This window comes from Mastacembelus armatus, chromosome 1 (genome assembly GCF_900324485.2).
Source record: "Mastacembelus armatus chromosome 1, fMasArm1.2, whole genome shotgun sequence".
NCBI classification, from domain to species: domain Eukaryota; kingdom Metazoa; phylum Chordata; class Actinopteri; order Synbranchiformes; family Mastacembelidae; genus Mastacembelus; species Mastacembelus armatus.
The window spans coordinates 12853444-12865904 of record NC_046633.1 but is presented as its reverse complement, the minus strand read 5'-3'; the positions used below and the strand labels follow the sequence as shown (position 1 = coordinate 12865904).

The following is a 12461-nucleotide window of genomic DNA, read 5'->3' as shown; positions in this document are numbered from 1 at the left end:
AATAAAAAAATAATTTCAAACCACTTTACATGAAAAGATAAAAAGAAAGCATTAGCAAGTTAACTATATACCAAAGAAAGCATATAGCATAGTGGACATGGACAGAGCACATGTATAAATGCATGAGAGTTTGAACAATGTCTGAATTCACTGTCCATAAATGTGTATAAATTCTGTGTGTAACAGTATAGCCAATATGTGTAACTCCATCGTAAAAACGGCATGTAACTTTGCAGTGGTTTGTTAATTTGCCATGTAGAGCACAGTTACTATTATGTCTATTGTAAACATAAAACTGATTTTTCTTGTGGATTTAATCTCCACCATGAAATCCACCACTACATTATTCTTCTTCTACATTGCTTTTATGTCTATGGAAGTTTATAAAACAAGATTGAAAAATCTGACATTACTTAATAATAGGTCTAATGATTAATAATTATCTTTCGGGGTGCTGAGATGAAATGGAGGTGTGCATGAGCGCCGCTAAAAAGGGTCTAAAATCACCCGCTTAATGACCCCTGTTTTGACAAGTAGAGCATGATCAAGACGATGCACAAACTGTATTTTAGGTTTTGTTTTTATCTCACCAATGCTTACACAATTTATGGTTTTCATTTTTCCAAATAGACACAAACAAATGAACATTACATTGTATTTCAATAGCTGTAGTATTGTTAATGGTATGACGAACCTACATAGCATTATTAACATAATGTGAAGATTCAGCAGCCATAAAAAGAGATTACACATACACATACTCAGACATATATGCATGCACAAGCACCTGTGCACGCACACACGCACACACACACACACACACACACACACGTGCACGTGCACACACACATGCGCGCGCGCGCACACACACACACACACACACACACACACGCGTGCTACACACAAAAGGGTGAATTATTTATGGGTGAAATATTTCACTCTCTCCTTTGTCTCACTCATATACTTACTCACAAAGGATTAGTGTGACCAAGGATTGACTGAATCTGAGCGTAATAGTTAGTGTCCCTTGTGATATGAATTTGCATATATGTATGTGTGTCTATTTATACACAGCATGCAAGTCTTTGTTTCTATCTGTCCCCATATTTGACATATAGAACTACTATGTTATAGTAGGTTTGTGTATGCGTGTCCAAATGGATTAGTGTTGATCAATAAAGATAAATTAGTGTTGTGTATAGCTTGCAGGATATTTTCGCCAGCTCCCTGCCAGCGCTGGGATTGTTTATGTCTGTAAGAGTGGGACAAAGATTTCTGCAAATTAACTTACTACGTACTGACAATTCAGTTTTAACAGACTAGCTCTCAGCAGATTCATATTAATAGTGATTGTAGCTGGTAGTTGTGGGCTAGTGAGCTTGCCAAGTTTATGAAATGAATACAAATCTACAGTACAACATGTGCCTTTAACCACACAGCAGCAGAGTACATGTATAAATACATGTTATTTACTTGGATGTAAAGAAAAAAATGGAAAGAGCAGAAGATGATGTGGATTACAAAACCTTGCTTTTTGTCTTTGTGGATTATATGCTATTATTCCAACCAGATATGAGAAATGTGACAGACAGACAGCACAGAGCCAGTTTCTTCCAAAATACTCATACACTTCATTCTCATCCATTTACCAAGTTACTATTTACTTTTTATCCAAACTGTCACCTCATAACATTTATCAATCGCAATGGCAGTTATTCGAGAACAAAATTAAAAATTAAAAATATGTTATGTTTGTAAATGAAAATGGTTAAAAATTATTATCCAAGTATAGATTGCATGGGTGTTTCTGTTTGAAAAGTAAATGTCATGAGTAGCCATGTGTGCCAATGTGTGTTAAATCAATTATTTTTGATGACATTTAATTATGTAGTGATCTCTCCACCAAATCACAGCATCCATGTGATGGAAAATGATGCAGAGAACTTTTCCAGAGCAAGGGAGCCAACTATTGCCAATGATAATATATAACTAATTTACCTTTTTTGGAAGAAATTATTCTTACCTTCCTCACAATTATCGCCTTTATAACCAGTATTGCAGATGCAGGCTCCCATAATGCAGATGCCGTGTCCCCCGCAGTGGATGTCAATGCACTGGTTGGCTGGCACGTCACACTCAGTGCCTTTCCACCCGCTGTAGCACTGGCAGCGGCCACGAGAGTACTGGCCATTACCACTACACAGCACTGGACAGGCAGCTGGACCAGACACATGCAGGCAGATGGATCAATTAGACATACTGGCTTTATAGAGCATACACATAATAAAATTCCAAAGTTCCCCTTAAACTCCCAAATTTTCAGTCAAATTCTATGGTGTCTGATGTATGCAAACAACAAAGTCCTATACAGGGCAGATTTTTTTCCAATTCGCACTGCAGAAGAATTTTTAAGGCAACACATCAGTGTATTCCTTGGATGAAAGAGCATCTAGGTAGAGGGGGAGAGAGAGACAAGAGAACATGACACAGCACAACCTTCACAGTGTGCAGGTCACACTTACTGCTGGGATAACAACCGCCAACAATTACTGATTCTCTACGGGTGGCAGAGTGTGTCTGTGTGTCTTTACCTCGAGAGCAGTCAGGCCCCAGAAATCCTGGGAAACAGTGGCATATTCCTGAGAGACAATCTCCGTTTCCATGACAATTTTGAGGACACTCCATAATCGACTCTGATTAAGTGAAAGAGAGAGAGAGACAGACAGACAGACAGAGAGAGATGGTTTAAGGGTTTAATTTAATTGGATGGATATGCAACTGTATGTCTTATGAAATAACCCACACAACAGTACATATACACAACACTGAGTGACGGATCATCTGTGGTTGCTGTAATTACAGCCAGTCAGTCCAATGAACACATTGTAATGTCTGAAGATTCTCAGTCATCCAGGTTAAGTTCTCTAGAGGCTGAGTCATGGCAACTGGACTTCTAGTTTATTAGGTTGAAATGTTTCACTACTCATCCAAGTAGCTTTTTCAGTCCAAGGGAAAGCTGGTAGGGAACTCACATTTATCTTTCAGGTTGTTTCATTCCACCCCTAGCCTAACTAGGCTCATTAGGTGAGCTATGTAAATAGGCAAGAGTCATAAGACCCACATTCCTGAGTTGGTTTCACTTCACACCTGGCCTGAATAGGTTTGTTAGATAGAGATGAGCACAGGTGAGGGTCATTGAGTTGTTGAGGAGTGGATCTAATGGTGGATTAGAAGGGTCACAAGAGTGGACCAACTGGGTGTAAAGCAATCTCCAATTACCCCCCCCGCCTTCCTCTTGCTCTCTCGCGCTTTCTACCACACACTATTGCTAACTCTGATGCACATAACCGGTCATTTTCTGCACAAACACACACACTCCCACATCCACACAACAAAACTTTCCATCTTCACAATAACTAAATGGTACACTGTGCCTCTCAGTGTACATAGTAGTATTAAGGGAAGCATATCAGAGATAGCAAACAAAGATTTTTGTCAAGCCATTTGGAGGTAGGTTAAAGTTGAAAAAAATTGCTATAAGTCCTGTAATAAAAAGCTGATAGGTTCAGACTGAGTAGTTAAATGTATGGATTGTGTCTGCTGCATAAACGCATGACACACTACACACACAACACTCACCAATCTTTCCAAACATAAAGTGTTTTATTATATTCTATTATAAACATTCTGCTGTGTCTCACCTATGATGATGGTATTATAAGAGACTTGTTCTGTGTTGCGTCCATCATTGTAGAATGCCAAATGCCAGATTCCTGTGTCCAGATACTGGATAAAGCCTGCTTCATGCACGTTCACTGAGCGTGCGTGTCGGGCTCCTCCCCAAGAGTCCTCCTCATGCGTACCATCTGGGGGTTCATGTCCTGCATCTGTATCACTCAGTGCTCGTTTGTCCTTGGAAATGAGACGACTACCATCCAGCAACTCCACAAAGTCATACTAAAAGACAAAAATGCAAATATCGCTGTCAAGATTTTTTTCAGCTTAACACAGGAACTCAACTCCAGAATGGCAAGATTTGGAATAAGCAGAGGGTGAGCTACCAATGAAAGGTCGATCCTATATGTGGTGTGATGTGTTAAAATAAACAGAGGCTCAGAGCTGCTGCTGGACAGTGAAGGCATGCATCCGGTGCAGGATAATGTTGGGGCACGATGTTGTAAATAATAAAAAGAAAATGCGCTAATATGGTAGATTGCAGAGACAGAAACAACCTCCATAATTTCAGTGGATTCTGTTAGTTTTTAATTCAGCCCAACTAGCTCCACAGAGTAGCTGCAAGCTTACAACTTTCCAAAATCCTGCTTGCTTTATGCGCTGCTGACAAAGCAGACTGGTGGTGATGATTATTAATATTTGGGTGTTGTTGTTGGGTGTAGTTTTTGGAACTTCAAGTTGTTCCTGGAGTGAGTATTTGCTGCTGCTGCTTTTAAAGGGGTTGAAAGGTTGTTTTAATTAGCTATTACTGAAGCCTGCTCTGACTCCATCTGCACTTGTATGGTGGTGGTTACATTGTGAACATGCCCATATGCACCTTTGCCCATAACACAGACTTGCATTTGCAAGGAAGAAAGTCCTTTGTCTCTTCAATTATTTTCTTAGGTGGTCTTGGTTTCACATGCTGTACAACATACAATTGTTTTGTAAATGAATTAAAATTAATTTGAGGCTAGAGATACTATAGTCACTTCCTGATGTATCTCCTGTGAATAGACTAGAAAAAGATTTTTTGCGGTACGTGTTGCTAACATGAGCGATGTCTTTACCTCATGTGGTTATACCAATTGGAAAGCAGCACTGGAACTCTATTTTTATATAGACTCAAGCTATTAACATTTGTCAGAACCTCTAGTAAATTACACGTTCTGTTTAGTACTCTATTCAGAATCATGGAAGCATTGTAATGTGTGTTAAATGAATAAAACATAAATTAGGGCTGTCAAAATAGTAGTAGTAGGAGAAATCAAAAATGCAGCCATAGTAAAGAGTGCAGCAGCAAACAGAAATGGAGAAAGAAAAAGGTTCTGAATGGTTAATTCATTTACAAAACAATGTCTGATGGTTCTGTCAACAAGACAAAAGTGTCACGATTGTGTTACGGAGGAGACTTCAACCACAAATAACACCAAAGGATTTGAAAGGAAAAGGGGCTTTATTTAAATACCGAAAATAATAATGAACAGATGACCAGTGGAAGTACATGAAGGGTTAGTTCAGACATGAGACCAACATCCAACAGCATACAGATTAGGAGCCTCTTTTCTCCGACGTATCTGTGAGCGGGATATCCGTTGCAATCTCCGAGTCTCAAAAAAGCCGACTCCTGTCGGAACAAAAAGGGGCACTGCGCTTCCTTGCACCGGGGACAAGCTATCCGTCCATGTAACCGGTGACAACACAGTATACAAACAAAAGGGGTACTTCCCTGGTTCAGTAGAGTCCTTGAGGGGAGTGCTGGCGGAAAGAAAGTTACAGTCGCTCCTCCGACGACTGGCACACATGCGTCTCCTCAACAACGTCCTTAATCAAACTAACCGTGGGTAACGGGGAGGTTGCTCGACAGACAACCTGGCGTCCGTCTAAGGCACCGCCAGGTGTATAAAAACCCCTGCGGAGCCAACTAGGCGCAGGTGAAAACAATCAAATCAGAGTACTGAAAAGAAAACGAAAACAACAAAAACCAGTTCCCGTCATGATCCTTCAAAGTAAAATCAAGCGGAAGTCCCGACTGCGGATCATGACACTACCCCCCCCTAAAAAGGCTGGCTCCTGACGGCCTACAAAGAACAAAAAAAACAACCCATCCCCAACATCCACGAACAGGGCGGGCGGTGGGTGGTCCTAGGAGGGGGGCGTCAGAGGGTGGGTGGGCGGGCAAAACAAAAAGTCCCAAGCCGAGGCTGCATAGGCAGGTGGCCACTCCGGAGGCGTGGGTCCGAGGACGCTCTGGGGGGCGACCTCTCCGGCAGACGTGAATCCGGGACCGCTCTGGAGGACGACTTCTCCGGCAGACGTGGATCCGGGACCGCTCTGGAGGACGACTTCTCCGGCAGGCGTGGACCCGGGACCACTCTGGGGAGCGACCTCTCCGGCAGACGTGAATCCGGAACCGCTCTGGAGGACGACTTCTCCGGCAGGCGTGGACCCGGGACCACTCTGGGGGGCGACCTCTCCGGCAGACGTGAATCCGGGACCGCTCTGGGGGGCGACCTCTCTGGCTGACGTGGACCGTAGGCCGGTCTGAAGGGTCGCTCCTTCGGCCAACAGGTCTCCTGGATCGCCTTAGGGGAATAGGTCCTGGCGTTGGTCCAGGGGGCAACACCGTCTCCGGTTCAGGCTGCAGAGGAGGCTCTGGTACTGGCTCCGACCCTGGCAGCTGTGGAGACCCCAGCTCCGGCTCTGATTGCTGCGGAGACTCTGGCTCCGAACCCGGCTGTTGCGGAGACCCCGGCTCTGGCTCCGCACTCGGCAGCTGTGGCGACTCTATCTCCGAACCCGGCTGCTGCGGAGACACTGGCTCTGGCTCCGCACTCGGCAACCGTGGAACTTCTGGTCTTGGCTCCGCACCCGGCAGCTGTGGAGACCCTGGCTGCGAAACTCGCTGCTGCGGAGACCCCGGCTCTGGACCCCGCTGCTGTGGGGACTCTGGCTCTGGTTCCGCACCCGGCAGCTGTGGCGACTCTATCTTCGAACCCGGCTGCTGCGGAGACACTGGCGCCGAACCCGGCTGTTGCGGCGACCCCGGCTCTGGCTCCGCACCCTGCAGCTGTAGGGACCCTGGCTCCGACTCTGGAGACCCCGGTTCCGGCTCTGGCTGCAGAGGACGCTCTGGTACCGGCTCAGACTGCCGATGAGACTTTGGCTCCGACCCTCGCTGCTGTGGGGACTCTGGCACTGGCTCCGCACCTGGCAGCTGTGGAGACCCTGGCTCCAAATCTAGCTGCTGAGGAGACTCTGGCTTCAAACCTGGCTGCCGCGGAGACTCTGGCACTGACTCCGCACCTGGCAGCTGTGGAGACTCTGGCTCCGAACCCGGCTGTTGCGGAGATACTGGCTCTGGCTCCGCACTCGGCAGCTGTGGAGACCCTGGCCCCGAACCTCGCTGCTGCGGAGGCTCTGGCTCCGCACCCGGCAGCTGTGGAGACCCTGGCTCCGAACCTCGCTGCTGCGGAGACTCTGGCTCTGGCTCCGCACCCGGCAGCTGTGGAGACCCTGGCTCCAACTCTGGCTGTAGAGGAGACGCTGGCTCTGGCTCCTGCTCTGGCTGAAGAAGAAGCACTGGTACTGGCAGCGGCGGCTGCAGCACTGGAGGTGAAGGCGGCTGCTGCTGCGGCGGCTCGGGAACCTCTGGTGACGGCTGCTGCTGCGGCGGCTCGGGAACCTCTGGTGACGGCTGCTGCTGCGGCGGCTCGGGAACCTCTGGTGACGGCTGCTGCTGCGGCGGCTCGGGAACCTCTGGTGACGGCTGCTGTAGCTGAACCAAAAGCTGGGAAAAAGCATAGTTCAGCGGCAGGTCCAGCTCTTGGCTCATCCGGATCAGATCCCTAGCGGATGACAAGGTCGCGAGGAGAGTACCACTGCCGTCGACTGGGGAGGACACTCGCGCGGCCTGTAGGAGACGCTCACAGGCGGAGGTGGCCTGGGTGTAGTTATCCAGATCCAGAACTGCCCCAGACAAAAACTGGAACAGCTGTGCCCGCCAGTTCCCCTCGAGAGCGTCGACCACAGCGATTCCCTGGGCTGTGGGGACGCGAGGCGGAGTCACAGGCTGAGTGTTCGGACGAGGCGACTCCGTTGACTGAGGGTCTAGGGGCAGGGCTGGCTTGGGCGCCTTAGCCCGACGTCGGACTCGCTTCTTCCTCGGGACCCCAGGTGGTGAGGTGTCCCGCCCCGGAGCCGAGGGTTGCAACGCCGGGGATTCCGGGACTAGCTGTGGTGCAGGAGGTTCCGGCTGTGATGGCGAGGGAGGTCTTGGCGCTGGACGCTGTGGAGCTGGGTGCTGTCGCCGGGACCTACTCCTTCGAGGTAGACCTCCGCGCCTGATTGCCAGGCGGGTTCCACGAAAAGAGTCTCGATGGGCACTCCCGACCCAGTCGTCTTCCTCGAGGGGCACTTCGTCCACAGCTTCATAGCGCGTCTCCCATCCCGCCTCCCAGGCGGTCGACACAGACGCTGGCGGGTAGCCAGGGCCAGTGGCAGACTCCTCCCAGGGGTCCTCGCAGGAGTAATCACTGTCCAACGGGTCATCCAAAAATGACCCCGGGGAGTAACCTCGAACCGACCGATTCCCAGGGGAGGGCCCGCTAACTGGGTCGTCAAGGATCAGACCCCCAATCCTACAACTGGGAAACGCCGTCGAGAATTCATCCTCCAAATCATCCTCGCTGTCTAAGTGGTCATCCAAGGAGGGGCCCCTGGAGTACCATGGATCGTGCCTCTTCGCCTGATTGCTGAACCAGGAAAGAGGGTGGATCCGATCCGAGGCTTGCTGCGAGGGATCTGACCGAACTGGGGAGAGGAATTGAGATTGAGTGTATAACCCCCCCATCCTTAAACACCTCACCTCTGGTGCAGGAGGGGAGCATGGCAGAGGCAGGGGATGAGCTTTGGACCTGGTTCTTCGGTTCCGTCGGGAAGGCATGATGAATACTGGTGTAGGAAGTCCTTTGGTGTCTGAGGCTAGCAGATGAAGTCTGGTCCGTCTGCTGGCCAGGTTGTTCTGTCACGATTGTGTTACGGAGGAGACTTCAACCACAAATAACACCAAAGGATTTGAAAGGAAAAGGGGCTTTATTTAAATACCGAAAATAATAATGAACAGATGACCAGTGGAAGTACATGAAGGGTTAGTTCAGACATGAGACCAACATCCAACAGCATACAGATTAGGAGCCTCTTTTCTCCGACGTATCTGTGAGCGGGATATCCGTTGCAATCTCCGAGTCTCAAAAAAGCCGACTCCTGTCGGAACAAAAAGGGGCACTGCGCTTCCTTGCACCGGGGACAAGCTATCCGTCCATGTAACCGGTGACAACACAGTATACAAACAAAAGGGGTACTTCCCTGGTTCAGTAGAGTCCTTGAGGGGAGTGCTGGCGGAAAGAAAGTTACAGTCGCTCCTCCGACGACTGGCACACATGCGTCTCCTCAACAACGTCCTTAATCAAACTAACCGTGGGTAACGGGGAGGTTGCTCGACAGACAACCTGGCGTCCGTCTAAGGCACCGCCAGGTGTATAAAAACCCCTGCGGAGCCAACTAGGCGCAGGTGAAAACAATCAAATCAGAGTACTGAAAAGAAAACGAAAACAACAAAAACCAGTTCCCGTCATGATCCTTCAAAGTAAAATCAAGCGGAAGTCCCGACTGCGGATCATGACAAAAAGTTGTCTGCGTTTATTGTCGATGTGAATTAAGTTGGCTTGTCTGTTTGAGCAACTGGCTCAGTCCAAAGAAAGAGAAATAATAGGAACGTGTGCTTTTTCTATGTTCTTTTTTTCCATGTGTTTAATAGACATGAACAAGTTCTTTGAAAAACATGTCTATGTTCTTTATGCTGTATGTTTAGGTCAGTTCCACTAATAATAAACATACATTTGCATTAGGCATCCATGTTTGTCCATGCCCATGTTGATTAGAGTATTAAAAACTTGAAAAGATTAAGTTGCGATTAATCACAAGTTAACTCATGACAATCATGCGATTAATTGCGATTAAATATTTTAATCAATTGACAGCCCTACAATAAATAAATAAATAAATCATTATTCTGAATTTATCCCAATAATTGCACACCCAGGATATCTGCCAGCCCACCCTTCCACAGCTGGCAGGAACCATCCCTGCTCTACACTCACTTCAACTCTCTCCCTTTCTTTATCCTCCTCACCGGTGCTGCCAGTGTTGCCAGCAGCCATGGAAGTTGATGAAGGTCCTGCTGCGGCTGCAGTAGAAACCATCTATGTTATTTTGCAACACTTCACAGCATCCCTTTGAAGAGCCTGTCTCTGTTTTCCCGCAATTTCTCTGCGCCTCCCTTCCGTTTCTTCTCCATCTCTCTGACTCTCTCTTGACTATTTTGACAGATACACACTGGCGCTGCACGCTCACACAGAGCCCAAAAGGGGACTTGTTTAAAGGTGTGATTGGGTCAGCCCAATGTCAATTAAGAAAATGGGCTGCTGATTAAATGTCCGGTCTGTCTGCAAAAAAAAAAATCCTATGCCAACTTTTTTTGACAAAACAGCACACACCCGCAAAGACAGCAGCGCTGTCCACTAATTAGGCAGAGAAAAAAAAAAAACTATATGGGCTTTATGGGCCAATCCGACAAATATGGTATGAGAAGCTGCTGCAGCCTCTATAGTAATCTGATTGCATTCAGGTCAAACATGGGACATTTTAAAAACATATTGGAAATGTTAGTAGGTCAGACCTTGGAAGATTGTGACACATGACACCAACCATGTTACATTGGCAGAATAATGTAGAGGAACAGGTGTATGAAAGGGGCTTTTAGGTTTAGTAACAATTAAGTCTCTAGTCACTCACCTGTGAATTGCAGCTTGAACAGAGTACTGTATATGCATATACATACATGTGTTTGCACCACGAACCTGTGTATGTGATGGTGGTATGCCTTTGCGTCCATATACCCCAACAAGAGCATCTTTTTGGACAGAAATATTGAATTTCAAGAACTGCGGTTGGTCAATATATAGTTGTGACCTCCAAAACACACCTGTAATATGGTGGGAAAAAAAACAGCAGGAGTAAATCACTGATATTTTATATCAGTGATAATTACAATATGATTTCCTATATGAAATATGAACACTTAAAGCTATGAGCTACGAACATGTCCACTTGAATCACCTTGCAAAAACAAAAATATTCCTTTATTAACAGGACATTACACAGTATTACATGTACCTAATAAACAGTCAACTCTGTGTATTATGCTTTGGTGAGTATTATTTATTGTATGAAAAATGTTAAACTTTGTTAACATAAAGGAAAGATGGTTTGGCCTGACAGGCTTATACAACATGTGTGCATGACTGACCTGGTGGGATATCTTGTATGGCTCGTCTCCCCACGTCCACCTCTCCTGTGTCTATGGTGTTGTTCTCTAGGAGAAACATTTTAACTGCAGAGGAAAAAAAAATGGATGACCGGAAGTGTATATATATATATATATATATATATGACACCATAGTGAGTTTAAAGATGAAGATAATGAGAGGAGAAGATAGTGGGTGTCAACAAAGTGAGGACTGGGATGAAAGTGGATATAAATAAATAAATGTTATGCAACAAAACTCACAACTGCCAGGATCTTCTAGAAATTGGTAGAATGAGTACACATGAATAAAACTGCAGTGCCTTTACATGAGTTGCAAACTTTCTATGTTTTAGAATCCCTAAAACCCATTGCGGAAAAGGAAGCACTGCAAAACTGCACTGATTGATCTGCTCTACTGTTAGCCGTGTTGGCAAATGTTTGCTCAGTGGACAGTAAATTGGACTGTATAAAGCTTCAACACATTATCCAACTTTAAATGAACAACTGTTGAATGTTTTACTTCATTGAAAAATGGCTATACAGCAAAATTGCACCTATAGCCATTCAGTGGCATGAGGTCAATTGCTGCCAAACCGAAATTACTGCTGTTTATATCAACAAAAGCCCTGTTCTCTACATGCAGAGATTATGACTGTAAAGTGCCTACTATCGGCTGAGGCAGTTCATAGCTGTTGATATTGTAGTGGACTTCCTGCCCCCAGGCACTAATATGACAGGCACTGTGAGAGCTGTACAGCAGATTCAGTGGTCAACACATTTCAATACTAAATACCAAATTAAAACCAGCAAGATGCAAGCATTTTTGCAAGATGACAAAATACACTGAAACTAATATACACAAATTTAAAAAACAGATACAAGTTATTACCCTGCTGGATATTAGTGAGGATCTGAAGCATGCTTTTCTGATCTGGGGATGTTCTTGCTGGCCATTTTTGACTTCCTGCTGTGGTCCAAATTCACTCCAACAATCCCACTCTATATTGCAGTTATTCACAGTCCTGACATTCTGATATTTATACTTTGGAGATGTAAAACCCCATTCGTACCTCTAAACATTAAAATGTCCCAGATGGGCCTAAATTGACAATTCCATGTTCACACTCCTCACTTACTCATCACTAATTCCTCCTCTCCATGAACCTTTAAAATCAGTGTTGTGGTGTGTTTTTTTTCTAGTGAAATAGCAGCCGATTTGACTGTCTTACTATTGAATAGACATTATCAGCATATATTAGTTCCATTTATATAGGTCAGTAGGAGCCTCCTACACCTACTGGATGCAATGAGAGTCAATGGTGATTAGTATTAGCGACTGGCATAAATGTACATTTTTGTTCCTTTTTATTCCCTAAAG

The 12461-nt window shown here is 45.9% G+C and overlaps 1 protein-coding gene across 5 annotated transcripts in view; it reads right to left on the bottom strand.

Moving 5' to 3' along the window:
- tenm3 (teneurin transmembrane protein 3) overlaps positions 1-12461 on the bottom strand; it is a 180102-nt gene that overhangs the window by 78940 nt on the left and 88701 nt on the right. For all 5 annotated transcript variants that reach the window (XM_026302846.1, XM_026302847.1, XM_026302848.1 and 2 more), the window contains 5 exons: positions 11084-11167; positions 10635-10759; positions 3702-3957; positions 2592-2693; positions 2024-2218 (listed from right to left, as the gene is read on the bottom strand). In XM_026302846.1, coding sequence (XP_026158631.1) covers positions 2024-2218; positions 2592-2693; positions 3702-3957; positions 10635-10759; positions 11084-11167 — 762 coding nt within the window. The remainder of the gene's footprint in view (positions 1-2023; positions 2219-2591; positions 2694-3701; positions 3958-10634; positions 10760-11083; positions 11168-12461) is intronic.